The sequence below is a fragment of the Aedes albopictus genome, chromosome 2 (genome assembly GCF_035046485.1).
Source record: "Aedes albopictus strain Foshan chromosome 2, AalbF5, whole genome shotgun sequence".
In the NCBI taxonomy this organism is placed as follows: domain Eukaryota; kingdom Metazoa; phylum Arthropoda; class Insecta; order Diptera; family Culicidae; genus Aedes; species Aedes albopictus.
In genome coordinates, this window is record NC_085137.1 from 264,595,085 (window position 1) to 264,620,146 (window position 25,062).

At 46.1% G+C, this 25,062-nt stretch overlaps 2 protein-coding genes across 3 annotated transcripts in view; one reads left to right on the forward strand and one right to left on the reverse strand.

The window, feature by feature from the left end:
* The window catches only part of LOC109411792 (GPI ethanolamine phosphate transferase 1-like), a 206,913-nt gene that overhangs the window by 94,917 nt on the left and 86,934 nt on the right, over positions 1 to 25,062 (reverse strand). The window lies entirely within an intron of this gene.
* LOC134288058 (uncharacterized) lies at positions 1,602 to 18,011 on the forward strand. Of its 2 annotated transcripts, XR_009997731.1 has the most exons (3): positions 1,602 to 3,392; positions 10,504 to 12,849; positions 12,939 to 18,011. XR_009997731.1 is itself a non-coding variant. In XM_062851742.1 (2 exons), exons 1-2 carry the CDS (start codon positions 2,303 to 2,305, stop codon positions 11,769 to 11,771), a joined length of 2,358 nt encoding a protein of 785 aa, XP_062707726.1. In that variant the 5' UTR covers positions 1,602 to 2,302; the 3' UTR covers positions 11,772 to 18,011. The 2 variants fall into 2 exon arrangements, 1 of the variants encoding a protein (XP_062707726.1); XM_062851742.1 differs by having other exon boundaries at positions 10,504 to 18,011.

A 25,062-nucleotide genomic window follows, 5' to 3' on the forward strand; every position in this document is an offset into this window, starting at 1 on the left:
ATTTTTTGTTGAACACACAACTAATTGCCACTTTTCAAAATGGCTGCCGAGAGAAAAGCTTCCATTTTGTCGTTCCAAAGAACGCTGCAAGCACTGAAACAACGTGCTAGCAAAATTTTGACCTTTGTTACCGCTTTCAAGGACGGTGACGACCCATTGCAACTCGAAACTCGCAAAGCGGGTTTAGATGAAATGCGTGATTCCTATTTCGAAACCGAGACCAAGCTGTACGGTTTAATCAAAGATGATGATGTTTCGGCCGTTGAACTAGCTGCCGAAGAATTCTACGATCTGTTGGGAGAAATCAAGTATCAGATTGCCGTAAAATTGAAACCCCTTTCGACCCCCTCTGAAGCAAAGCCCCCTTTCGAAACCAGTGTTTCCCAAAAGCCCTTCCCCGATTCGTCCATCAAACTGCCGGATATTACGCTGCCTCGCTTCAGCGGTCACTACGAAGAGTGGATTTATTTCCGAAGCCAGTTCAACCTCTTGATCCGCCGGAACGAATCCCTCAACGATCAACAACGTTTGCACTACTTACGGTCTTGCCTCTCCGGTGAAGCTGCTGGAATCGAAACTCCGGAGGAATCGTTTTCGTCTCTGTGGAAGGCGTTGGAAACGCGGTATGAAAATCGTCGCTGGTTGGTCGACCGCCATCTTGCCGAAATCTTCCAGTTGAAACCGATCCAATGTGAATACTCTGCCGCCCTTCGTGACCTTATGAACGTTGTGCAGAAAAACCTTCGTGCCTTGTCTTCGCTGAAGCTGAATCTCGATACGCTTTCGGAATCAATGGTTGTCCACGTCGTCGCTTCCAAACTCGACAAACAAACCCACAAGGACTTCGAATCTCAAATCGTCGGTACTAATCTGGTCAAGTGGCAGGAAATGGTTGACTTTCTGCAAAATCGCTGCCGTATTTTGGAAAATTTGGAACAAGACAATAAACTATTCAGTCGTGTCGTCGGAAAACCTGTGGTGGGCCCCAAGCAATTTCCGAAGGTACTAGTGAGTTCCAAGGAGGACGATTCAAAGAGAAGGTTTTGTTGTTTCCATTGTTCCGGTGCGCATTACATCAACGAGTGTCGGTCTTTCCTTTCCAAATCTCCATCGCTACGCTTCCAACGTGTCAAGGAGCTTCGACTGTGCATCAATTGCTTCAGCAACCGCCATGTTGTTGCGATTGTAAGAGTGGCTCGTGTAAGGATTGCGGTCAAAGGCACAATACTCTCCTCCATTTTGATCCGAAAGCTTCATCCAACCAAACTGTTAGATCGAAACCCAACCCGAACTCGAAGGATGACAACGGAGGCAAGGAGCCAGCACCTCAACCCGGACCAAGTCGTATAGAATTGTGCACTGTAACGGAAGTCGTCGAACTGGTCGAGTCCACCATTCCTGTCGAAACACATGCGCCCGTACCGATGGTGTTTGGTACCCCAAGCAGAGATTCGAATATGGCGTCAAAACGGGTTCAGCTGATTTCTGCTGCGGATCAAGCTTTGCTACACACGGCGATTGTATTTGTTCGAGGCGAGAATGGCGAAGTGCAATAGTGTCGTGCCGTTCTGGATTCCTGTGCGATGTCGACGTTCATGACCAGTGATTGTGTGCAAAAACTTCGCCTCAAAACCTTCCCGTCGGACGTCTCTGTGGTTGGCTTTGGAGGAGCAGGCAAAAGGATTTCGGAAGCTGTCGTCGCCCACGTGAGTTCGAAATGTTCCTACTTTGACTCCATCTCCGAGTTTCTCGTTACGCCAAACATTACAACAAAACTTCCATTGCGCCCCTTCAAATACACGCATTGGGAAATTCCGGAGTGGATTGATTTCGCTGACCCCAACTTCAATCAGCCTGCTCGCGTGGAGATTCTCTTCGGCATTTTGGACTGGGACAAGATGATGCTGAGCCGAAGCTATAAGTTGTCGGACGGACTGCCCACCCTGCGGCAAACGGTTTTCGGATGGGTTGCTGGAGGTCCAGTAACCGAGAGAAGTTCCTACCCTGTCGTACAAGCACTCCCGATAACCAACGAACAGCTGGGTGACCAACTTTCGAAGTTTTGGGAACTCGAATCCTACGGACAAGAGCGAATCTACTGTAGCGACGAACAAAGGGCGGAAGAACATTTTGCCTCGACCCACACCCGTGACGAAACTGGTCGTTACGTCCTCGCCTTGCCGTTCAAGGACATCGATTCGAAACTTGGCGATTCGAAGCACATGGCCCATCGGAGACTGCTTCTTCTCGAAAAAAAAGGCTGGAAAAGGATGAACACTTGTACGCCGAATACCGCAAGTTTATGCAGGAGTACCTCGACCTGGGACATATGGAGAAAGCCGGAACGTTCAGTCTCGTCGAGCAACCCAACGAAGAATGCTATTTCATCCCACACCATGCGATCCAGAGGCCGGATAGCAGTACAACGAAAGTCCGTGTAGTTTTTGATGCGTCCGCCAAGAGCAGCAACGGAATATCTCTGAACGATCTTTTGCTTGTGGGACCAACGCTACAACCTCATCTCGTCAACATTTTGCTCGCCTTTCGGGTTCACAAGGTTGTCGCCACTACAGATGTTTCAAAAATGTTTCGGCAAATTAGTATCCGAGAGGAAGATCGTCGTTTTCTGCTCATTTTGTGGAGATCCAGTTGCGAGGAAGAAATCAGCATCTACCGACTCACCACGGTGACGTACGGTACAGCCTGCGCTCCTTTCCAAGCCACCCGCACACTAATGCAAGTTTGTGAGGACGAAGCCGAAAACTTTCCGTTAGCAGCACAGTTCGGGAAGAAATCCGTTTACGTGGACGATGCACTGTTCGGCGCAGAAACCGTTGAAGAGCTCCTGGAAAAGCGGAAGCAGTTCGAAGCAATGCTCGCCAAAGCTGGCTTTGAATTGCACAAGTGGTGTTCGAATCGAGAAGAAGTCCTGGCAGATCTACCCACCGAGAAATTGGAACAGAAGGTTTTGTTCAGCGAAGAAGGCCGGACGAAGACACTTGGGTTAACCTGGCAACCCGCTCAAGACATCTTTAGTTTCGAAATTCCATCGGCAGCGTTCAGCGAAGGAGTCCCCACAAAACGGAAGGTGTTGTCGGACATATCCAAGTTGTTCGACCCTCTCGGCTTCGCAGGACCGGTAGTGATGACGGGGAAGTTGCTGATGCAAGAACTGTGGAGACAGAAGCAAACGTGGGACGGAGCATTGAACGCTAAGCAAGAAAAACTGTGGTACGAGTTTCGACGTCAACTACAACAAATGGAGTCCATCAAAATCAGTCGTTGTGTGCTCCCTCTGTCGAATACCATAAGTGTCGATCTCCTGGGCTTCAGCGATGCATCTGAAAAGGGCTACGAGGCTTGCTTGTATCTGAAATCACGTAATATCCAAGGTGTTCAGTTCGACAGCAGCCAAACTGAAGAAGCGTCTAGCAGAGGCGGCGACAGTGTGCACCACGAGAGCTCCGCCCATCCAACCAACGCCGATCGAACGACGGCGACGAAACGAGTGCTGAACAGCAAAGCGACGACAATAAAACCAACGGCCGAACAGCGATCAGCGCCAGTAATTTTTCATCGTTCGTCGAAGCAACAACACAGCAGCGCGAAGCAGACCCGAAGAGAGCCGTAGCACGTGCAGACCGCATGAGACAGCAAGCAGAGCCGACCGACGCGACGGTGCGCCAATAGCGTGATCGGCGCGTGGCCCACCACCTCGTGCGGGCTATAAATATAGTGCGCATCGTGGCAGCAGCATCAGTTTTACGCGAGCCTCCGAAGAGTGAACATCAATCTGTTATAAGATAAGTGAAGAGGAGATGAATACAGTAGTGTAGTTAAGAAAAGTTCTCCAGTGTTTGTCTTTCAACCAGCGCCCATCCGAAACATCCCTGATTCCACCAGAGTTATTCAGAAATAATTTTCCTAGAGTTATTCGGAGCAACGGAGTTGTTCGGAAATTGTTTTCCTCCACACCCAACAGCCTTTATCAAGGCTCAAAGAGTTATCAGGTTGCTGCTAGCAGGGCTAGTCCAGCTCAACCACCGAGGCTTCATGAGGCGAAGCCAGGCCAACGTCTGGCCATCATCCCGGGAAGGAACGCGAGGGTTCCTGCTCCCACCCGGCTCGGTTCCTGAGCGGAACGCGAGCACCACAACGTAGCCAGCGCAGATACAGTCCACTGCCATCCCGTACATGGATTTGGTCCTTCGAGCCGGATGCTCGAGTGCGAGTGTCCGAGTGTGTTATCGACGGTGATCGGTGGTTGGATCGGATGAGTGGTGATTGGAGGCAAACACGGAGAAGATAGTAAAGTGATTAAAAGACAAAGACAATAAGTGAACAAGTGACAGTTAGTGAGAACTATAACGAACTAAAGTGAAGTGAACTAAAGCAATTCAGTGAAAATGAAGCACACACCAATGAAGTCGTCCAAGATGGCCAGCTCTAGTGAAGAAGATCTGAGCACTCTTGTACAGTTGCGTGGCATGGCACAAGGTAACATCACGCGCATCAAGAACATCTTGTCCCAAGCCCAAGCGGACCAGGCTGAGCTGCCTTCCGCTCAAGTGAAAGTGTACGTGAAGAAAGTGGAAAGTGCCTACAACGAGTACCATCAGCACCACCAGCAGATAGTAGCGATTCTTCCTTCGAACAAGAAGGAGGAACAGAACGAGAAGTTCCTGCAATTCGAGACGTTGCACGAAGAGGTGTCCATCATGCTCGAGGCCCTTCTCGAGGCTCAAGCCGCACCACCTGCGGTGCAACAAGTGCACCCACCGGCGAACCAGCAACCGTTGATCATCCAGCAATCTCTTCCTCGTGCCATCCCCACCTTCGACGGGAGGTACGAGAATTGGGAACGGTTCAAGATCATGTTCCGTGATGCAGTCGACCGTACCAACGAAGCACCTCGAATCAAGCTGTATCACCTTGAGAAGGCCCTCGTCGGTGATGCGACGGGAATCATAGACGTGAAGACGATTGCCGATGGAAACTACGCCCACGCCTGGGACTTACTGGAGGAAAGATTCGAGGACCAGCGGCGAATGATTGACATCCATATTGCTGGACTGCTCGGAGTGAAGAAACTTCCAAAGGAGGATTTCGGTGAGTTGCGATCCTTGGTCGAGTCTACCACTAGTCACGTGGAAAACTTGAAGTTCCTTGACCAAGAGTTCACCGGCGTCTCTGAGCTCATTGTCGTCCACTTGATCGCCCGTGCACTGGATCCTACCACGAAGAAGTTGTGGGAGTCGACGATAAAGCGAGGAGAACTCCCAAACTACGAAGACACCATACAGTTCCTGAAAGACCGCGTCTCAGTTCTGGAGAGATGCCGCGATACGGATGAAGAAGCCAAGGCACAGCGTATATCGGCGAAACCAGCTACGAGGAAGCAGGCGTTTCCCAATGCTAACGCAGCGACAGCTCCTCCATCGGCGGATCAGCGGTGCACCATTTGTGATGAAAGCCATGTGGCGTACAAGTGCTCTGTGTTCAACGGCTTGAGTGTGAGTGATCGACTGGCCAAAGTCAAACAGAAGAACGTGTGCTACAACTGCTTGAGAAGTGGACATAGTGTGAAGAACTGCCCATCGAAGAAGTCGTGCTCCAAGTGCAACAAGCGGCACCACACCCTGCTCCATTTGGAAGGTGGTGCAATCTCGTCGCAGCCTGCGAATGAAAATTCAGCGAATGGAGTTCCAGGATCAGCCCAACCGGCGGCGTCGGCTGTCAGACAGCAGTCGGCCGAGAACCAGCCATCAGTGACAGCAGCGCATTCCCACAACCCGGTGAACCCAGCGAGCCAGGTGGTGTTGCTCACTGCCCTTGTCAACGTTATGGACCATCAACAGCGGCCTCGTGTGTGCAAAGCCCTGCTAGACTGCGGATCTCAGGTGAGTTTTATCTCCCAATCATTTGTCAATACTCTTGGTATTCAAGTGGAAGAAGTAAGTGTCCCGATAACAGGCATAGGCAGTGTAAGGTCGACAATCAGGCAAAAATGTACCATTAACGTCCACTCTAAATGCAGCGATTTCTCTTTCATGGTGAATTGTTTGGTCTCGCCGAAGATTACTGGTCAGGTTCCGTCGGTTAAGATAAATTTGGAGAATTGGGAACTTCCTCAAGGTCTCAGACTGGCTGATCCATCCTTCCATGAACCTAGCCACGTTGATTTGCTCATTGGAATGGACTGGTTCTATGACATTATGAAACCAGGGTGTTTGAAAATAGACGATAATCTCCCTAGTCTTCACGACTCTAAGCTTGGTTGGTTAGTCGGGGGCAAGTTGCTTGACTGTTCTTCAAATATTGTGCTGAATTCCTGTGCCGTTCGAGTTGACCCCGTTGAAGAGCTTGTGCAGAAATTTTGGGAAGTTGAAGGTGTGTCTTCGGAGGTGGTTCTGTCCAGTGAGGAAGAGCAGTGTGAATCGCAGTTCGCATCAACCCATCGTCGAGACGACAGCGGTCGTTTCATCGTTCACCTACCATTGAAGGACAACGCATCTCAACTATCGGATTCCCGTACCATGGCCTTGCGACGATTTTTCCTGCTGGAGTCTAAACTACAACGTCATCCAGATTTAAAAGCCCAGTATGATGCCTTCATGGACGAGTACGAATCTCTTGGGCACTGCCGGGAGGTTCAAGAACGCGACGATCCTCCTGGAGTTCTGAAGTGGTATCTTCCCCACCATGCCGTCCTCCGCCCATCGAACACAACTACAAAATGCCGGGTGGTATTCGACGCATCTGCAAAGGTGGCCGGATTGTCCCTCAACGATGTTTTGATGACCGGATACAACGTTCAGAGCGATTTGTTGTCTATCATCCTACGGTTCCGGAGGTATCGATACGTTATGAGCGCCGATGTAGCAAAAATGTACCGCCAGGTTGCCGTAGATCCCGCTTTCACTCCACTACAACGGATTTTTTGGAGAAAGTCGTCCCAAGACCCACTACGTGTTCTCGAACTAACTACTGTGACGTATGGAACGGCCGCAGCCCCTTTCTTGGCCACGCGATCTCTGCTGCAACTTGCACGGGATGAACGAGAAACCTTTCCGCTCGCTTCCGCCGTTGTCGAGAAAAATGTCTACATAGACGATGCTCTTTTTGGTTCCGACGATTTCCTACAAGCATGTGAGCTTCGAGATCAGCTGATAGCCTTGCTCCAGTCCGGTGGAATGCACCTTCACAAGTGGTCATCCAACACTAGTCAGCTCCTATCGCCCATTCCCAGTGAAGATCGAGACAGCTGCGCATCTTTCAGCGAAAGTGGCCTCAACGAGGTCATCAAAACCTTGGGATTGATGTGGAATCCTTCCACAGACGAGTTCTTGTTCCGATCATCCCCTTCAGAAAAGGCCAGCAGACCCACCAAGCGTCAAGTCCTGTCCAAGATTGCCAAGATTTACGATCCGCTCGGACTTATTTCTCCAGTGGTGGTACTGGCAAAAATAATCATGCAGAAATTGTGGATCAGCAAGCTGAATTGGGATGATCCGTTAGACGATACCCTCCTGAACGAGTGGGAGAACTTTCTGATGTCACTGCCAACTTCGGAGCAAATTCGCATTCCACGCCATGTGTTATCGAACAAAGCGGTGCGGTACGAATTGCACGGATTCGCGGACGCGTCCCAGAAGGCGTATGGGGCATGCGTGTATGTTCGCTCAATATTCCCTGATGGCACCGCATCGACGAAGTTGGTCAGCACTAAGTCTAAAATTGCACCGATTTCACCCCTGACAATCCCTCGAAAGGAATTACTAGCAGCCCTTCTTTTGTCAAGATTGATTAGTAAGGTCGAAGCAGCGTTGGAGATGAGCTTCAGTTCCATCGTTCTCTGGTCGGATAGTCAAGTTGTATTGGCATGGTTACACAAACCGCTTGGCAATCTCCAAACCTTCGTCCGCCACAGAGTTACAGAGATCACATCGAATACTAGTCACGTTTGGAAATATGTTCGCACGGATCAGAACCCCGCTGATACTGTATCTCGAGGACAGTCTGCAAGAGAGTTAGCTAACAACGAGCAATGGTGGAATGGTCCTCAGTTTTTGTGCTTCGTGGATTACCTAGAAGAGCGGCCACAGTCACTCCAAGATTGCGAAATTCCCGAACTCAGGGTTGAGCTAGCTGCACTGTCGGTCATGAACTACGAGGAATTCCCTGTGTTGACAAAGTTTGCTTCGTTCCGGAAATGCCAACGGATTGTTGCCTACATGCTACGCTTCATTTCGAACGCTCGAAAGAAGCAGGCCGACCGAGTGATATCCCGGTATCTCACTATTCCTGAACTACGGGCGGCATCAAATTCGATCGTTGGAGCCATTCAGCATCAGGAGTTTGCCAAGGAGATCGAGTGTGTACGAGCAGACGAACCCAACCATCGTCTAAACAATTTGAAACCATTTCTCGACGAGGATTTACTGCGAGTTGGAGGTAGGCTTGGTCAGTCTCAGCTTCCATTCGGAGTGAAACACCAGCTTATATTACCAAGCAACAACCCCATCGTGCACGGTTTGATAAACGACGTCCATCGAGAGAATCACCATGCCGGAAACTCCATGGTACAATACCTTTTGCGACAACATTTCTGGTTGATCAACGCGAGATCGACAATTCGAAAGGTGCTGAGAACCTGCGTTACCTGCTTCAGGACGAATCCTACCACAATTGATCAGCAAATGGGAGACCTACCATCGTATCGGATCAACCCAGCGCCAGTCTTCGAGAGGGTTGGGCTTGACTTTGCCGGGCCAATCTACGTCAAGCAGTCAGTTCGAAAGGCGACTCCGGTAAAGGGCTACATCTGTGTCTTCATCTGTATGGTGACAAAGGCCATGCATCTGGAAGCCGTGGAAGATCTGTCCACAGACTCGTTCCTTGCGGCTTTTCAACGATTCGTGTCCAGACGAGGATATCCGAAGGAAGTCTTCTCCGATAACGGGACCAACTTCATCGGAGCAAGGTCAGAACTGCAGGAGCTCTATCGGTTATTCAAGGAGGAGACGACCCAGAACAAGATCTTCGAGTATTGCCAAGCAAAGCAGATCGTTTGGAAGACCATTCCCCCAAATGCGCCACACTTCGGAGGGCTTTGGGAGGCCGGTGTGAAAAGTGTTAAAATAGTGCTCAAAAGGGTTTACCAATCCACCTCCCTAACACTCTCCGGACTATCCACCCTGTTGTGCCAGATTGAAGCAATCCTCAACTCGAGACCACTTTATTCCCAATCTAACGATCCAACGGAACCTGAAGCGTTGACCCCTGGACATTTTATTGCCAACCGTCCACTATTAGCAATTCCCGAACCGTCTGTATTAGGTATCCCGACCAATCGTTTGTCCCACTGGCAGCACATACAACAGCTTCGCGAACACTTCTGGAAACGATGGTCGAGAGAGTATCTCACCGAATTACAAGTGCGAGGCAAATGGACCAAACAGAAAGTTAACATCCAACCGGGAATGGTTGTTCTCCTGAAGGATGACAATTTGCCCCCACAGTGCTGGAATCTGGGCCGGGTAGAAAGGGTACACCCGGGAATCGATAACCTGGTAAGAGTGGTAGACGTTCGAACGAAGACTGGTACATTTAGACGACCTATACACAAGCTTGCGCCTTTGCCTATCTTGGACAATGATCCAAATGTCCAAACTTCCACTTTTTGCCGGGGGGAGAATGTTCAGTTCGACAGCAGCCAAACTGAAGAAGCGTCTAGCAGAGGCGGCGACAGTGTGCACCACGAGAGCTCCGCCCATCCAACCAACGCCGATCGAACGACGGCGACGAAACGAGTGCTGAACAGCAAAGCGACGACAATAAAACCAACGGCCGAACAGCGATCAGCGCCAGTAATTTTTCATCGTTCGTCGAAGCAACAACACAGCAGCGCGAAGCAGACCCGAAGAGAGCCGTAGCACGTGCAGACCGCATGAGACAGCAAGCAGAGCCGACCGACGCGACGGTGCGCCAATAGCGTGATCGGCGCGTGGCCCACCACCTCGTGCGGGCTATAAATATAGTGCGCATCGTGGCAGCAGCATCAGTTTTACGCGAGCCTCCGAAGAGTGAACATCAATCTGTTATAAGATAAGTGAAGAGGAGATGAATACAGTAGTGTAGTTAAGAAAAGTTCTCCAGTGTTTGTCTTTCAACCAGCGCCCATCCGAAACATCCCTGATTCCACCAGAGTTATTCAGAAATAATTTTCCTAGAGTTATTCGGAGCAACGGAGTTGTTCAGAAATTGTTTTCCTCCACACCCAACAGCCTTTATCAAGGCTCAAAGAGTTATCAGGTTGCTGCTAGCAGGGCTAGTCCAGCTCAACCACCGAGGCTTCATGAGGCGAAGCCAGGCCAACGTCTGGCCATCATCCCGGGAAGGAACGCGAGGGTTCCTGCTCCCACCCGGCTCGGTTCCTGAGCGGAACGCGAGCACCACAACGTAGCCAGCGCAGATACAGTCCACTGCCATCCCGTACACAAGGTCAAATTGCAATTCGGTTGTTGTGTTCCAAATCGCATGTAGCCCCTCTCAAGGCTAACCGTGCCACGATTCCGCGCTTAGAACTTTGTGGTGCTGTACTGCTCGCTCAATTAGTCGACCAAGTTACACGATCCCTACCCATTGACATCGATCAAATCAAACTTTGGAGCGATTCAACAATTGCTCTAAGCTGGATCAACACCTGTCCCAGCAAACTGGATGTTTTTGTTGCCAATCGAGTCGCGAAAATTTTGCGGTTCACCAGAGCAAGCAATTGGTGTCACGTCGGCGGGCACGAAAACCCTGCCGATTTGGTATCGCGCGGGCTCATGCCAAGCGAACTGGAATCCGCGACGCTGTGGTGGCGAGGTCCGTCGTTCCTGAAAGATCCCGAAACCACTTGGTCTACGAATGTGAATTTGATCGCCGAAGAAGACCTTCCCGAGCTGACCACAATCACTGCAAATCCTGTGGTGACGGAGAGGTTCCCGTTATTCGACAACTGCAGCAGCTACAACACCATGATTCGAGTAGTGGCTCGGATCAAGCGCCTGTTCCAGAATCGCAAGAGAGGTCCAGATCATCAGCTTCGAGGAGTGTTCACCATGCAGGAACTTCGGCTTGCCAAGCTGATTCTTGTGCGTCTCGTCCAGAAAGGAGCCTATCCGGAAGTATTCGACCAGTTGCAGAACCAGGTAACGACAAAGAACAATTCGCTCATACCGCTCTCCCCCTTCGTAGACAACCACGGCATCCTCAGGGTCGGAGGGCGCCTGTCGAAATCATCCTGCTCGTACGACCAAAAACACCAGATGATCCTCCCGCCAAGTCACCCCTTCACCGATGCGGTCATCCGTTCAGTGCATACGTCCAACATGCACGTGGGCGTCCAAACAACACTTACCGCCATTCGAAGGGAGTACTGGATCGTCCGTGGTAAAAGCGCCGTCAAACGAGTCATTCGAGCCTATGTCCGATGCTTCAAATACAACGCTCGTCCGATTCGGCAATACATGGGAGACTTGCCAGCTTGTCGCCTCGAAGGAGAGTACCCATTCTACCGGGTTGGCATCGATTTGTGTGGACCAATTGCCATCAAACAACGCAACAAACGATCGACCGTCGAGCATAAGGGTTGGATCGCACTTTTCGTTTGCCTTGAGACCAAAGCGATCCACCTCGAAATCGTCAGCGAGCTGTCAACCGCAGCATTCTTGGCAGCATTTGACCGGTTTGTGAGTCGACGAGGCAAGCCAGCGAGCGTATAGACCGATAACGGGACGAACTTTGTCGGTGCAGCGAATCTACTGAAGGAATGGAAGGAGTTCTTCGAGACGAACGAAACCCAAGAAAGCATCCGACGAGCAAGCGACGCTGAAATCGAGTGGTGCTTCAACCCGCCGGATGCACCCCACTTCGGCGGAATCTGGGAAGCGAACATTCGACAGACCAAGTCCCTGCTAGTCAAGTACACTGCTGGAGCAACCCTGTGTTTCGAGGAATTGTCGACTGTGCTTGCACGTATCGAAGCTGTACTCAACTCCAGACCAATGACATCGCTATCCGACGACCCAGAGGATTTCGAGCCCCTGACTCCGGGTCATTTTTTGATCTTTCAACCCTTGACCGCCATTCCCCGACCGGAGGTCAGTGTCGGACCCCGACATGCAAGATCACGCTTTGAGCACATCAACCACATCGTCAAGCACTTATGGGACCGCTGGAGTTCCGAATATTTGTCGTCGTTGCCGCAGAGGTTCAAGTGGCACAAAAAGGTCGAAGTCAAGGAAGGTCAGTTGGTGCTCATCAAAAAGGACAACCTGCCGGTTCAAAAGTGGATGCTTGGTCGGATTGTCGAATTGTTCCCAGGTACCGATGGCGTAACAAGAGTGGTCAACGTGAAAACGAAAAACGGATTACTACGTCGATCTGTTTCCAAGTTATGCTTCCTCCCTGTCGACCCCGAGCAAACAGTTGGAAGAGACGTCTTCCAACGGGGGGAGGATGTTTAGAGCAAATTGAGTCAACAGTTTACGAACCACCCTAGCAGCAGTCACGAGCGCAAATATGTATCGACTTCGATCGCAGTACCGAGCGAGAAATGATCATCATCATCGTCGCCGTCGTCGTCGTCGCCGTGCACCGCACACTCTGTCGGCAGTCATCGAGCATCATCGTCTTCGAGCTAGCTATCGTTTGTGTGTATACGAAACCGGTAAATAAGCAAATACATATGTAAAATCTCTCTCGCTTTATGTATATAGTTCCATGTATAAATTTGTGGCCACAAAAAGAAATACATGATCAGTTTAGTGTAGTTCGTCGAGCAATTAACTGCGTTTTATTGTCCGTTGTCACCGAAAGAAGTCTTTCGTCGGTCGTGAAGTGAAATTGCCTCTGCAGAGCGATAAACTGCCTAATTGGCTTATTCGTAGAAATTGTGTTTCGAGCCTTGCACATTGTGACGAATTGGGAAACATTATTCCGAATTGTGAATTTGTGTCGATCCTTTGAACATTATGACGAATTTGAACTTTGTGACGAACTCTGGACTGAGTGACGAACTGTAAAAGAAACTCTAGCGAACACGATCGAGTGTCCTAGAGATTTCTAGAAGAATCAGTGTCGAGAACAAAGAAGATCGAAAATCGAAACAAGTGACGAAAAGTATCTGGATTGAGTGAAGTGAAAGTGTCCGTTTGGCCAGCAAAACCGGTGCAACCAGGCCCCACCAAATTCGAGGAGCCGGACGGTGTCGACGTCTCGTACAACCATCATGCGAAAATTTGAAATGCCCCGTAACGTGGGTAGATCACCTTAGAATGGTGCGTTGCGGTGTAAAATCTACCAAATCAAATTTTGATCTTGATATTTATCGTATTTTTAAATATTCCAAGATCAACGTTTGATGCTCTTTTTCTTGTGTTTTGTAGTATTTGTGTTTCAATGTTCCGTAATCCGGGGTATCATTGATCAGCGGGGTAACATTGATCGGCTTGACTCACCTAATGAAATGTTCAAACAAGCATTTTACATTGAATCAGTTTCTGCTATGGAATGGTATATCGTAATCTGCTATCATTAAGCTATTAAATGACATGCAATTTTTGAAAATTGAATTTCATAAACATTGAATTAAAACGATTTTTCCATAACTGTGTTTCGTAACGCAATGAGATACATTGTTAAACATCCATGCTTGGCGTGAATACTAGATACAATATGAGGTTCGAAACCACTGTATTACTTCAATGATATCCTAGAGTTGGATTTTATAAACGAAACTTTTATGAAAATGCTATTTTTTTATTAAAATATACGATTTATTAAAAGTCGGTGTTGGATCTCGTTCCTCTGCTTCGGCGTCACCGTAGGCTCTTTTACCACAGAGCGCAGTGTGCAGAAGCCGACCATTCAACAGCCAACTCATTGTTACCGCGGCAGCCTGATATTGCGTCGGGCTCCATGCAGGCAGTAGAGCAGCGCACAGCTACTATTCATTCTCTATTACTTTTGTACCTCTGTTTTGTGACCCCTGCGTCCATCATCGGACCCGTGAAGCAAGGCCGAAGCGTCGACTTGCCAAACATAGCGTCCACCCGTCGGACCCCTGCGTCCATCTCCTGGCCGCAGCGCCACTTTTCGGACCGAAGCGTCAACCCATCGGGCCGCAGCGCCATTTCGTCGGACCCCAGCGTTGAAGCACAGTAGACGCTGGAAAGAAGGAATTCTGACCTGCCACTCCGCGCAGTCAGGTCAAGCTACCGAACAGCAGGAATCTCCCGTCCATCATCATCACCGTTTCGTAAGTGTCTGCTAGTACCCTGGATTTCCGATCCAGCACTGGGCGTATTCGGATCAAGTTGAGCCACAACAGGAAACTCCGGTCGGCGTCACTAGATCACAGGACAAACATCTTTCATCAGTCAAGCGAATTCATCATTTTGGGGATCCAAGCATCAGTCAACTGAACCGAATTAAAAACAAGCCACCCATCCACACGACGACGACGACGATCAACCTCTGCACGCACATCCATCCAACCGAGTGATCGTGTGTGCTTTCCTACCTACTTGCGAGCGCACCATCGCGACGAGATCAGCCCGATCGTACCACAGTGAGCCAGTGCATCGACCACCGGCCGAAGCAGAGCAAATATAAAAACATTCGTTTTGGCCGGGAGTGTGTTGGATCTCGTTCCTTTGCTTCGGCGTCACCGTAGGCTCTTTTACCACAGAACGCAGTGTGCAGAAGCCGACCATTCAACAGCCAACTCATTGTTACCGCGGCAGCCTGATATTGCGTCGGGCTCCATGCAGGCAGCAGAGCAGCGCACAGCTGCTATTCATTCTCTATTACTTTTGTACCTCTGTTTTGTGTTGTTGTTTCATATTCCGTACTAGCAGTCGCCTATAAAAGGCGACTGCACAACCCTGTATGTATAGTGTGTTCTCGTCATATCACCGCCGTGTGGAGCACTGCCACGGTGGTGCGAATAAATAGTCAAATCCAGTAGTCGCGTATCACTTCTTCTCCACCGCCCGGGGCAATTAAAAGTACACAACGTGGGGCAAGACATCCTGGCCGAAACATTCTCTGTACTATCGCTGTCGCCTATAAAAGCGGCAGCGTGATCTACATGTAGTTAGTTACAATGTTTCGTCCAGCGGTAATTTAGGCTCCTACGTTGTGTCTTATTCCCCCGGGGATAGAATGAGGACGAACTACTTCTCTGCTACTTCAGTTTTATTGCGCACCACAGAGAGGCAGTGCTCCTGCTCTGTGGTGGTATATTGCTTACAACTAAAGATACATGAAATGAGCTGCCGCTTTTATAGGCGGCAGCGATAGTACGGACAATTGAATACAACCATGTGCACAAAGGTGCAATGCGCTAAATGCAGGCAACACGCAGCCCAGAACGGCAATGATAATGCCGTTGGGCTGCTTGCTACTAGCAGCAGAAGAAAACGGAGACAAAACGACACAAATTGAATGCACACCGCTGCGCCGATGATGCTGCTTAGGGTGCCAGGGTGACGCCGTTGATGTGAGGCGCCAACATACTCCCGCCCGAAAACGCACGTTTTCAAATTATCTTTAACGCCGGGTAGGCTGACGACGACGTTTCATCTGGCGCTGTAGGTACGATCCGGACGGGCTGATTCGGCTGGTTGCGATCGGGTTGCGATCAGACTGCGATGGTGCGCTCGCTGCTCTGGCTCGCTGTCCGATGTAGGTCCGGCTGTGATCGAAGATGATTCGCTCTTCGATGACGATGTGCGCAGTCGGCCAGGTAGTTTTTTGCTTCTCGTATCGTTCGCCTATTTCGGTTGGATCAGCTGGAACGTTTGCACTCGAACGGGATGATGGGATGGAATTGATTCGCTTCGCACTGGTGTTTGGTTTGTGACGACGACGGTTGGGTTGATTTCTGTCCCGCTAGTGGTGTTAACTGATGGCTTGGTTTGACGCTTGGGTCCATTGATGACGCTGCGGTCCGTGGATGGCGCTTCGGCCGGGTGGTGGACGCTGGCGGTCCTACGGGCGGATGCTGTGATACTTCTGGTGGACGCTGGGGGTCCGAAGGTGAACGATTCGGCAGGGCGATGATGCGCTCGGTACCTGCAGGAGGACTCTCGAAGTCCAACGTGGATGATTCGACAGGCGGCGATGGTACGCTCGCGGCCTGCAGTGGACGCTGGGGTCCCAAAGGGTGGACGCTCGGGGTCCGACGGGTGACAATTCGGCAGGGCGATGGTGCGCTCGCGGCCTGCAGTTGGACGCTGGGTCCCATGGATGGACGCTCGTGGTCCGACGGTGGAATCGGCAGGGCGATGATACGCTCGAAGCCTACAGTGGACGCAGAGGTCCGACGATCGATAACTTGGCAGGGCGATGATACGCTCGCGGCCTGCAGGTGGACACTCGGGGTCCGACGGGTGGACGGCAATGGTCCGGCAAGGGGACGCTACGGTCCAGCGGGTGGACGCTACGGTCCAAACGAGTGGATGCTAGGATCCAGTGGGCGACAGTTCGGCCCTTGGTGAGTTGTGGCGTAGGTAGTCCGTCCGATGTTCCTCCGGGGTGTTTTTCATCCTGGTCACGGCACCAATGTTTCGTCCAGCGGTAATTTAGGCTCCTACGTTGTGTCTTATTCCCCCGGGGATAGAATGAGGACGAACTACTTCTCTGCTACTTCAGTTTTATTGCGCACCACAGAGAGGCAGTGCTCCTGCTCTGTGGTGGTATATTGCTTACAACTAAAGATACATGAAATGAGCAGCCGCTTTTATAGGCGGCAGCGATAGTACGGACAATTGAATACAACCATGTGCACAAAGGTGCAATGCGCTAAATGCTAGCAACACGCAGCCCAGAATGGCAATGATAATGCCGTTGGGCTGATTGCTACTAGCAGCAGCAGAAAGCGGAGACAAAACGACACAAATTGAATGCACACCGCTGCGCCGATGATGCTGCTTAGGGTGCCAGGGTGACGCCGTTGATGTGATGCGCCAACAATCGGCTATCAATTCCTTAAGCCATTGCCTACCTTTAGGCGTTATTCGTGGTTTAGAGAATTTTAATCCTAAAATAACTTGAAAAGTACATAATTTGTAAGAATTGTGACTACATATTCGAAATCAGCGACCCCGAATTTAGTAGTAAGGGCATTTTCAACACAAATGAACATTGATCACTGACATGATCAATCTTATCCCAAACAACATATTAAAAAATTAGATTCAAAAACCTATTTAAACATGTTTTAAAGTTTTACAATACTTTTTCAAGTAGCTTAACACATACTCAGAGGGCCAGTACTTGTTTTAAAAATATAAAACATGTAACGTTTGCTTTAACAAGAGAATTATTCAAGAAAAATAGAAAATTCTGATCAATGTTACCCCGGATTACGGTACTGCTAATTAACATTATATTTATTTATTTATTTATTTATTTACTCATAATAATTCTTGTGACGTAAGTCTTCGTCTTTTTTTGTTGCCACAAAATGATTTCAAATGGAATATTACATAATTCATTTCTTAATGGTACACTACTTTAACTTGTTCCTGAAGGTTCCGTTTATACACTATCTAATTCATGTTGCAGAATGTGGAGAGAAGATCCCGCTTGAATCCAGTAAGAGAAGTACACAATTTAATACTGATGGGTAACGCATTCCAATGTACAATGCTTCTCACAAAATACGATTGGCCATAATACACAGAGTTATGATGAGGAATACTATAATTCATAGTGCGCGGTAATCGCATTCGAGTTATTTTAGAGAATAAATAGCTTGGAGTCTCAGAACTTATTATCCTATTAAAGTTTAGACATAATCTATATTCAAAGAATCTCCAAAATGAACAACCAAGTAATGTTTTATGCAAATGTGTAACTCTTGAAAATCTTGAGAGGTTATAAACATAACGTACACATCTATTCAGAGCTAATCTCAATCTGTTCATTATAGCCAAGGACGCATTACTGTAAATAAAATCACAGAAAATAAAATGAGGTAATACAGGGGATGGCCAAAATGTTTGGGATAGGCAACTTTTTTTCTCTCACAAAAAAGTTCAACATGCTATAACTTTTCATAGAGTGCATCAAAAAATCTCAAATTTTGACTGTTTGTCAACCTATTATATGCGCATCATTGGTACAAATTTGGGCTCGATTGATTAATCTTTCGCAAAGTTAGAAATATTCGAGTAAAACACTATTTTTTAGACATCTCATTTTTGAGCTGTCATATCTCGGAAACCAGTAAACCGAATTGAATGAAATTTTGAACGTACACTAACAATATACAAACGCATCACAAAATATTAAAACATAAAAACTTTTTGAACTTTGAAAAAAGTTATCAAAGATTGACACTTTCTGGATTTTTCTCGAAAAAATGTATTTTTTTTAAGTCAATGTCAATAAATTATAGTGTTGATGTCCAACGATTTTCCACTTCCGTTTTCAAGTTATCTTTAATCAGATATAGTGGAGCCTATTTAGAATAAAGGAAGAACACATTTAGTATTTTTTGTGTGGTTTTGTAAGTTTGACTTATTTTCCTCTATATGAGTAAAAATTTCAACCCAATATAACTTAATTCGCCATGAGAAAATGTTACATTTTATATCGTTGTATTAAGTATCAATATATTGTTGATGAACGTTAAAAAATTCATTCAATTCGGTTCACTGGTTTCCGAGATATGACAGCTCAAATATGAGTTGTCTAAAAAATAGTGTTTTACCCGAACGGTTCTAACTTCGCGAAAAATTATTCAATCGAGCCCAAATTTGTACCAATGATGCACATATAACAGGTTGATAAACAGTCAAAATTTGAGATTTTTTGATGCACTCTATGAAAAGTTACAGCATGTTGAACTTTTTTGTGGGAGAAAAAAAGTTGCCTATCCCAAACATTTTGGCCACCCCCTGTATAAGCGTTTTGAAAAGTTTAATCTTAGTTTGGATATCGAGATGCCTAGTTGTTAGATTCAATTGTTTTAAGGCGTAATATATTTTTCTACATTGTTGGTTTACCTGCGGATCCCATGACAGGTTGGATGTAAAAATCATACCAAGATTCGAAGCTTGTTCAACAAACTCTATCATTTCATTACCTAGAAATAAGTCTGGAGTTCGGGGTGAGAAACGCGATCTGTTGATTAGCATTGCTTTTGTTTTAGCTGGATTCACCATTAATAGGTTTCTTCTGGACCATTCGAGTAGTTTTTGTAAATCAGAATTTATCTTTCTTGCCATTTCATTAATGTTTATGTTTTTATAACTGCATAGATAAATTTGCACGTCGTCTGCAAAAAGGTGTATAGAGCAATACTCCAAAACTGATGGCAAATCATTAATGAAGAGAGAAAATAACAATGGCCCCAGAATCAAACCTTGTGGTACGCCAGATTTGATTTCACCGAAAGACGAAAATTCTCTATTATGAAAAACAGTCTGGGATCGACCAGTTAAATAGGATTTGATTAATTGAACAGCTGTGCTTGAAAAGACGAATGTGGATGATAATTTGTTAAGCAATTTGCGATGAGACACACGATCAAAGGCTTTTGCGAAGTCAATTAATAGTAGTATAGCTATTCCTTTTCTATCGATTGCTTGAGCAATATCGTCATGTACTTTTAATAGAGCAGTAGTTGTACTGTGCTGTTTCCTAAAACCAGATTGAAACTGATTCAAAAAATTCATCCTACTTATGAAGGCGCACATCTGGCGTTTCAACAATTTTTCGAGCACTTTGGAAAGCGAATACAATAAACTGATCGGTCTAAGATTAGACACATCAGAACAATTATTCTCTTTTTTAATGGGAATAACCTTCACTTGTTTCCATTTAGCTGGAAATTTGGACGTAGCAATGATTTTGTTGAACAAATATTTGAATAGAGAAATTGCTAGCGGTAAAATAATCTTAATAAACTTGATTGAAATGTTATCTAGTCCCATAGCATTAGACTTGATGTCGAACACAGCATTTACAATATCAGTATCTTCAACCTCATGAAAAATAAATCCATGAGGGTTTATAGCATAGTTTTGCATAGGATGACTATCTGAGGTAAAATTGGAAGAAAAATAACTATTAATTTCGTTTGAAGACGCATCACAAACATTGTCATATGTTTTGTCTTTTGAAATCCCAAGTTTCCTTACATTACTCCACAATTGTTTATTAGGTAGATTTGTATTTATCGAACGTTTCTCATAATCTTCTTTAGCACTTCTTATCATAAAAGTTACTCTATTTCTAGCTCTTTTGTATTGCATAGAGTTAGTAGTTGTTTTGTCCTGCAGCCAATTCTTATAAGCAATATTCCTAGAGATAATTGCTCGCTCAATATCAATGTTGAACCACGGATTCTTCTTTGCTTTCACTTTCCTTAAGGGTATGAAAGTATCATGTAAAAATATCAGTTTCTCATTCAGAAATTCTAGTAGTAGATCAGGATCGCTGAGTGATAAATAATCATTCCAGTTTATTCTGTTAAATGCATCTTGCATAGCATGTGCATCAAAATGAGCGTAGTCGCGATAGAACATATCCGTATTTTCTTTAGAAGAATCTATTTTCAGCGACACAAATATCATATCGTGGTGCGATACACCAGGCATAGATATTTGATCATGCTTAAGCACTTTACTCGGAGAATCCGTTAAACAAAGATCTAACAAAGAGCATCCCGTTTGATGAAAAAAGGTGGGTTCACTGTTTATGCAAACATATGACATGCTAGAGATAGTATTGTTAAACCGTTGTTGCCTACTGCTTCTCTTCAGCAGGTCAGTATTAAAGTCACCAATGAAAAAGGTACTTTCGTATTTTACAGTGAATTCATCTAAATGGTGAAGTAGAGTATTTGAGCAATCTACCTCAGGAGGATTGTAATATACTCCTAGCATAAAACGCTCAGTGCCACTAAAAATGTCGAAGCACATGAACTCAGTCGTTCGAACGTCGCTGTCCTGAATAGCTGACGTTCTTAAAATTCGACAAACTAGGTTTTTTCGAACATATACGCAAATTCCTCCTCCATGGCGGTTACGATCATTTCTGTAAATATTATAGCCTTCAAAAGCAATGCTTTTGCTTTCAATAGAAGCGTCCAACCAAGTCTCTGTCATACAGATTATGTCCAACTTGCAATCTAGGAAATTTAGTTTAAGCTCATTGAATTTTGTGTATCGTCGAGACGTCAAACTTTGCACGTTAATGTGACCAATATTCAAACATTTAGAATCTAAAGCAGACCTCAAAACAGCCCTGGGAATAAGAGTGGAAGCATTGGCACTGTTAACGTCAGCCAGCATTGTAAATGAGAGAAGCTTGGATCAAGCGAACATCATCCTCCCAACACGCACAACATGAAAAAGTTAAAGCTACCAGGAACCATAGACTAATATTATAAACTAACATTTTTATCAAAATAACATAACATTCTGTAGTGCAGATAAATGGCAAATGATAGGAAATAGGCCATATTCCAACAACAACAACAGTTTCAAACAGCAATTTAAGCAACAGCAGTAGCAGCAGGTACCCAACAGCAACAGCAGCAACCTCGAAGTCCAGCAGCAACCCCAACAGCAAAAACTTTCAGGAAGAAATCACGGATAATGTGGGATAGGAATCAAGGAGTATAGTGATCTAGCCAGGAAGGGTAAAAAAAAAATCAAATGTATAGCTTTTAGGAGCGGATGGATTCATAGGACAATAAGGAGGTGAATCATGGATAAAAAGTAAAGGAGAGAGAAAACTATTTGGATAGGTAAGTACTGAGCAGTATCAATTTATCGAGACGATCTACTACGACGGCATCGGTTGTCTTGTTGATCATAACAGAAACTAATCCATTCCTTGTGAATACTCTGTGTATTCGTCCCTCATTCCGGAGCTGGATGGCAGCGTTCAGTATTCGCCTGGTTAGTGGTAACAGTACGCATTCACGTAGATGCGATCATTGCTCCCAAAGCCAATGTGATCAAGTGCCAAAGATCGACGATGCAGGTACTTTTTGAAGAAGTCGTTTCGTGTTTCGCGGAATGCGAATTGGCAAAGGATTGGAGGTGAAGAACCAAGCCGTAGAGGGTATCTGGATAGCCTCCTTAGATGAACCATCGTCTCTGTTTCACCGACGCCTATACTGCGAGCAATACTGTGGTAGATGTGAAGTAAATCTTCATTTCGTCGATATGGAATGCCCGTAATAACAAGATCATGTGCTGTCTCCAATCGATCCAACTGCTGCAATTTGGTTAGATGAGCAGAACGAACGTCATTCACTGTCTTGGTAAGATTGGTCACACTATCGTTGTAATCCTTCTTCAGGGCATCGATGTGTCGTTGCAGACATACAATACGGTCGTCAAGAGTTTTCACGTAGGAATCGAGGGATGCTTCCAGCCTCTCCGTTAAAGTGGAGATCATACGATGTATCTCCTTCCTCAAAACATCCAGTTGCAATTCGTTGCTTCTATTGTTGTTGTTTTGACGGTATCCAGCTTGCGATTGTTTGTTTTGACTCATAGCTCCGACAAAAAATTATAGCGAGTGTGACAGAGCAAATGATATAATCTTCATTTTACATTTTGTTTCAGCAGGATTCAGGTAACTGTATCGTACGATATAAATAATATTTTAAAAATATGTAACTGTGGCGAGCGTATCACTAATATGTAGCTTATTTGACGTGCGATGGTAATATTATTTTATATTTCAGATTATCAACCGAAGAATCTAGTAATTCTACCAAATGCCAACAAGATGACGAGGAAACCAGGATGAATTGGGCAGACAACTGATTCGAAGCAGTCTAACAATGGTGTGCCTGAACGTTAACCAAGCGTATCCTTTGGAGTTTACCCTTCCACTAACACCACCCAAATAAGTTTCCGCTAGGTGGTGCTAGTGAGCATTGAAAAATGTCCCCGATCTACAGGATATAACGTACCTAAACAAGCGGACAAGGACAAGACGTACCGAAACAATAGGGTAAATCGCACTGCTGTAGATGAGTAGACATATATGTCCAGCGGGTCAAAAGGGGTCATTCAAATATTACGTAACGCAAAGGAGTGGGAGGTGGTCTAGCGCTGTGTTACGTTTCATTCAAAATATTCCATACAAAAGTTGTTGCACGGAGAAGGGAGGAGCCCTTAAGTTGTCAAATTTTGCGTTTCGTAATATTTGAATAAACCCAAGAGGAATCAGAGACAAACAGACGTAACACTATTAAAATTTAAATCTCATATATCTCAGGATCCAGATTACTTATATAGTTGATGTCTTCGGCAAAGTTGTTTGGTTGGTCAAGAACTTATAGATTATGGACCGTTTGATTCGATATTCCACCACTAGGCAGTGCTAGGTAGCATGCAAATTTTTTATCTCATAATATCTCATGATCCTGATTTCTTAGAAAAATGGTGTCTTAGTTGTTGGGTAGGTCAAAAATGTTCAGTTGATGAGCCATTTGATACGAACTCTCCTATTGGGAGATGCTGGTGCGGGATGCTTATTATTTATAGAGATGGTGTCTACAGCTGTTATTTGGCAAGACATGGACCTACCGAATATAGACACTATAGAATCTACAGACTTGGGGAGAAATATTTGAATTTCGCAATTTTAGAGTGTTTTATAGTGAATTTAGTGTGTACTAATAGAAAATGACGTCACACAACCCACAGTCGTTATCGTACAGTAAATCTCGTTTCGCTAAACGAATTGACAGATCGCATGGTTAGGGGCCATCCATAAATGGCGTAGCATTTTCTTTACGATTTTTGACACCCCCCTTCTCCCCCTATTTTCCCATACCTAATACATGGCTCGTAGCATACTCAGGGACTCTCCCCACCACCCTAAAATGCCACTTCATCTATGGACGGCCCCTTACTTGCACCTTGGAAAGCATATGGAATCTATAGTGTCTATATTACAGACTATGGGATATATACAGTTATACTTTGATCATAATCTACACAATTTTCCACAGCACAGAGATCAGACATCCAAGCTCAGTTTCAAAACTGTGTAAGGAATTAAACGTTCATTTGAAATAGCAGCACAAGTGGCAACATCGTGGTGGCGCTGCTATCCCAATGTTCCCACGCTATTGTCGGTGGTGAATATAAAACTCATGTGGATATGCGTACTAACCACGCTGTTGTCGGTGGTGAATATAAAACTTATGTAGATATGCGTACTCACCACTAATTGTAGCAACTTGCCGCATAGGTGACGCTAGTGTTGTCAACGCTAAAAAAATAAATCCTTGCACAGCTTTCGAGACAATTTTCTATAGGCTTGGATGTCTGTTCTCTGTGATACAAAATATATTTTCATGAAAAATCGAATAAAATGGAATGTAAATTTGAACGTTTCCTTCCCGTAACCGGGAGGAACTCCTGGAGAGAAATTCCTGGAGGAATCCCGTGAGGAGTTCCTGGAGGAATCCTGGAAGAAATTCCTAGGGGAATCTCGAAAGCAACTCCTAGAGGAATCCCGGGAGAAATTTCTGGAGAATCCCGGGAGAAATTCCTGAAAGAATCCCGAGAGGAATTCCCGGAGGAATGCCAGGAAGAATTCTTGGAGGAATCCCGGGAGAAATTCGTTGAGAAATGCCAGTAAGAATTCCTGGAGAAATCCCAGGAGGAATTCCTGAAGCAACCCCCGGAGATTTCCTGAAGAAATCCCAGGAGGAATTTCAAGTGGATTTCCTAGAAAAACTCATGCAGGAAACCCGGGAGGAAATTCTGGAGAAAACCCGGGAGCAATTCGGAGACAAATTCCTGAAGAAATTCTGGGACGATTTCGTGGAGGAATCTCGGAAAGCATTTGTGGAAGAACCCTTTTACGAATTCCTAGTTGAATCCCTGGTGGAATTCCTGATGTAGTTTTGTGAGTCATTTCCGGAGGGCTTTTGAGTGGATTTCCCAGATGAAATCGTAGAGGAACCTCGGGAAGAATTACTGAAAGAATCCCTGTATTAATTTCTGGAAGAATCCTGGT

Coding starts and splice junctions, on each gene's coding strand:
- LOC134288058 (XM_062851742.1), top strand. CDS start 2,303: ATGCAGGAGTACCTCGACCTGGGACATATGGAGAAAGCCGGAACGTTC. Junction 3,393..10,503: donor GAAATCACGTAATATCCAAG/GTGTTCAGTTCG, acceptor CCCGTACACAAG/GTCAAATTGCAATTCGGTTG.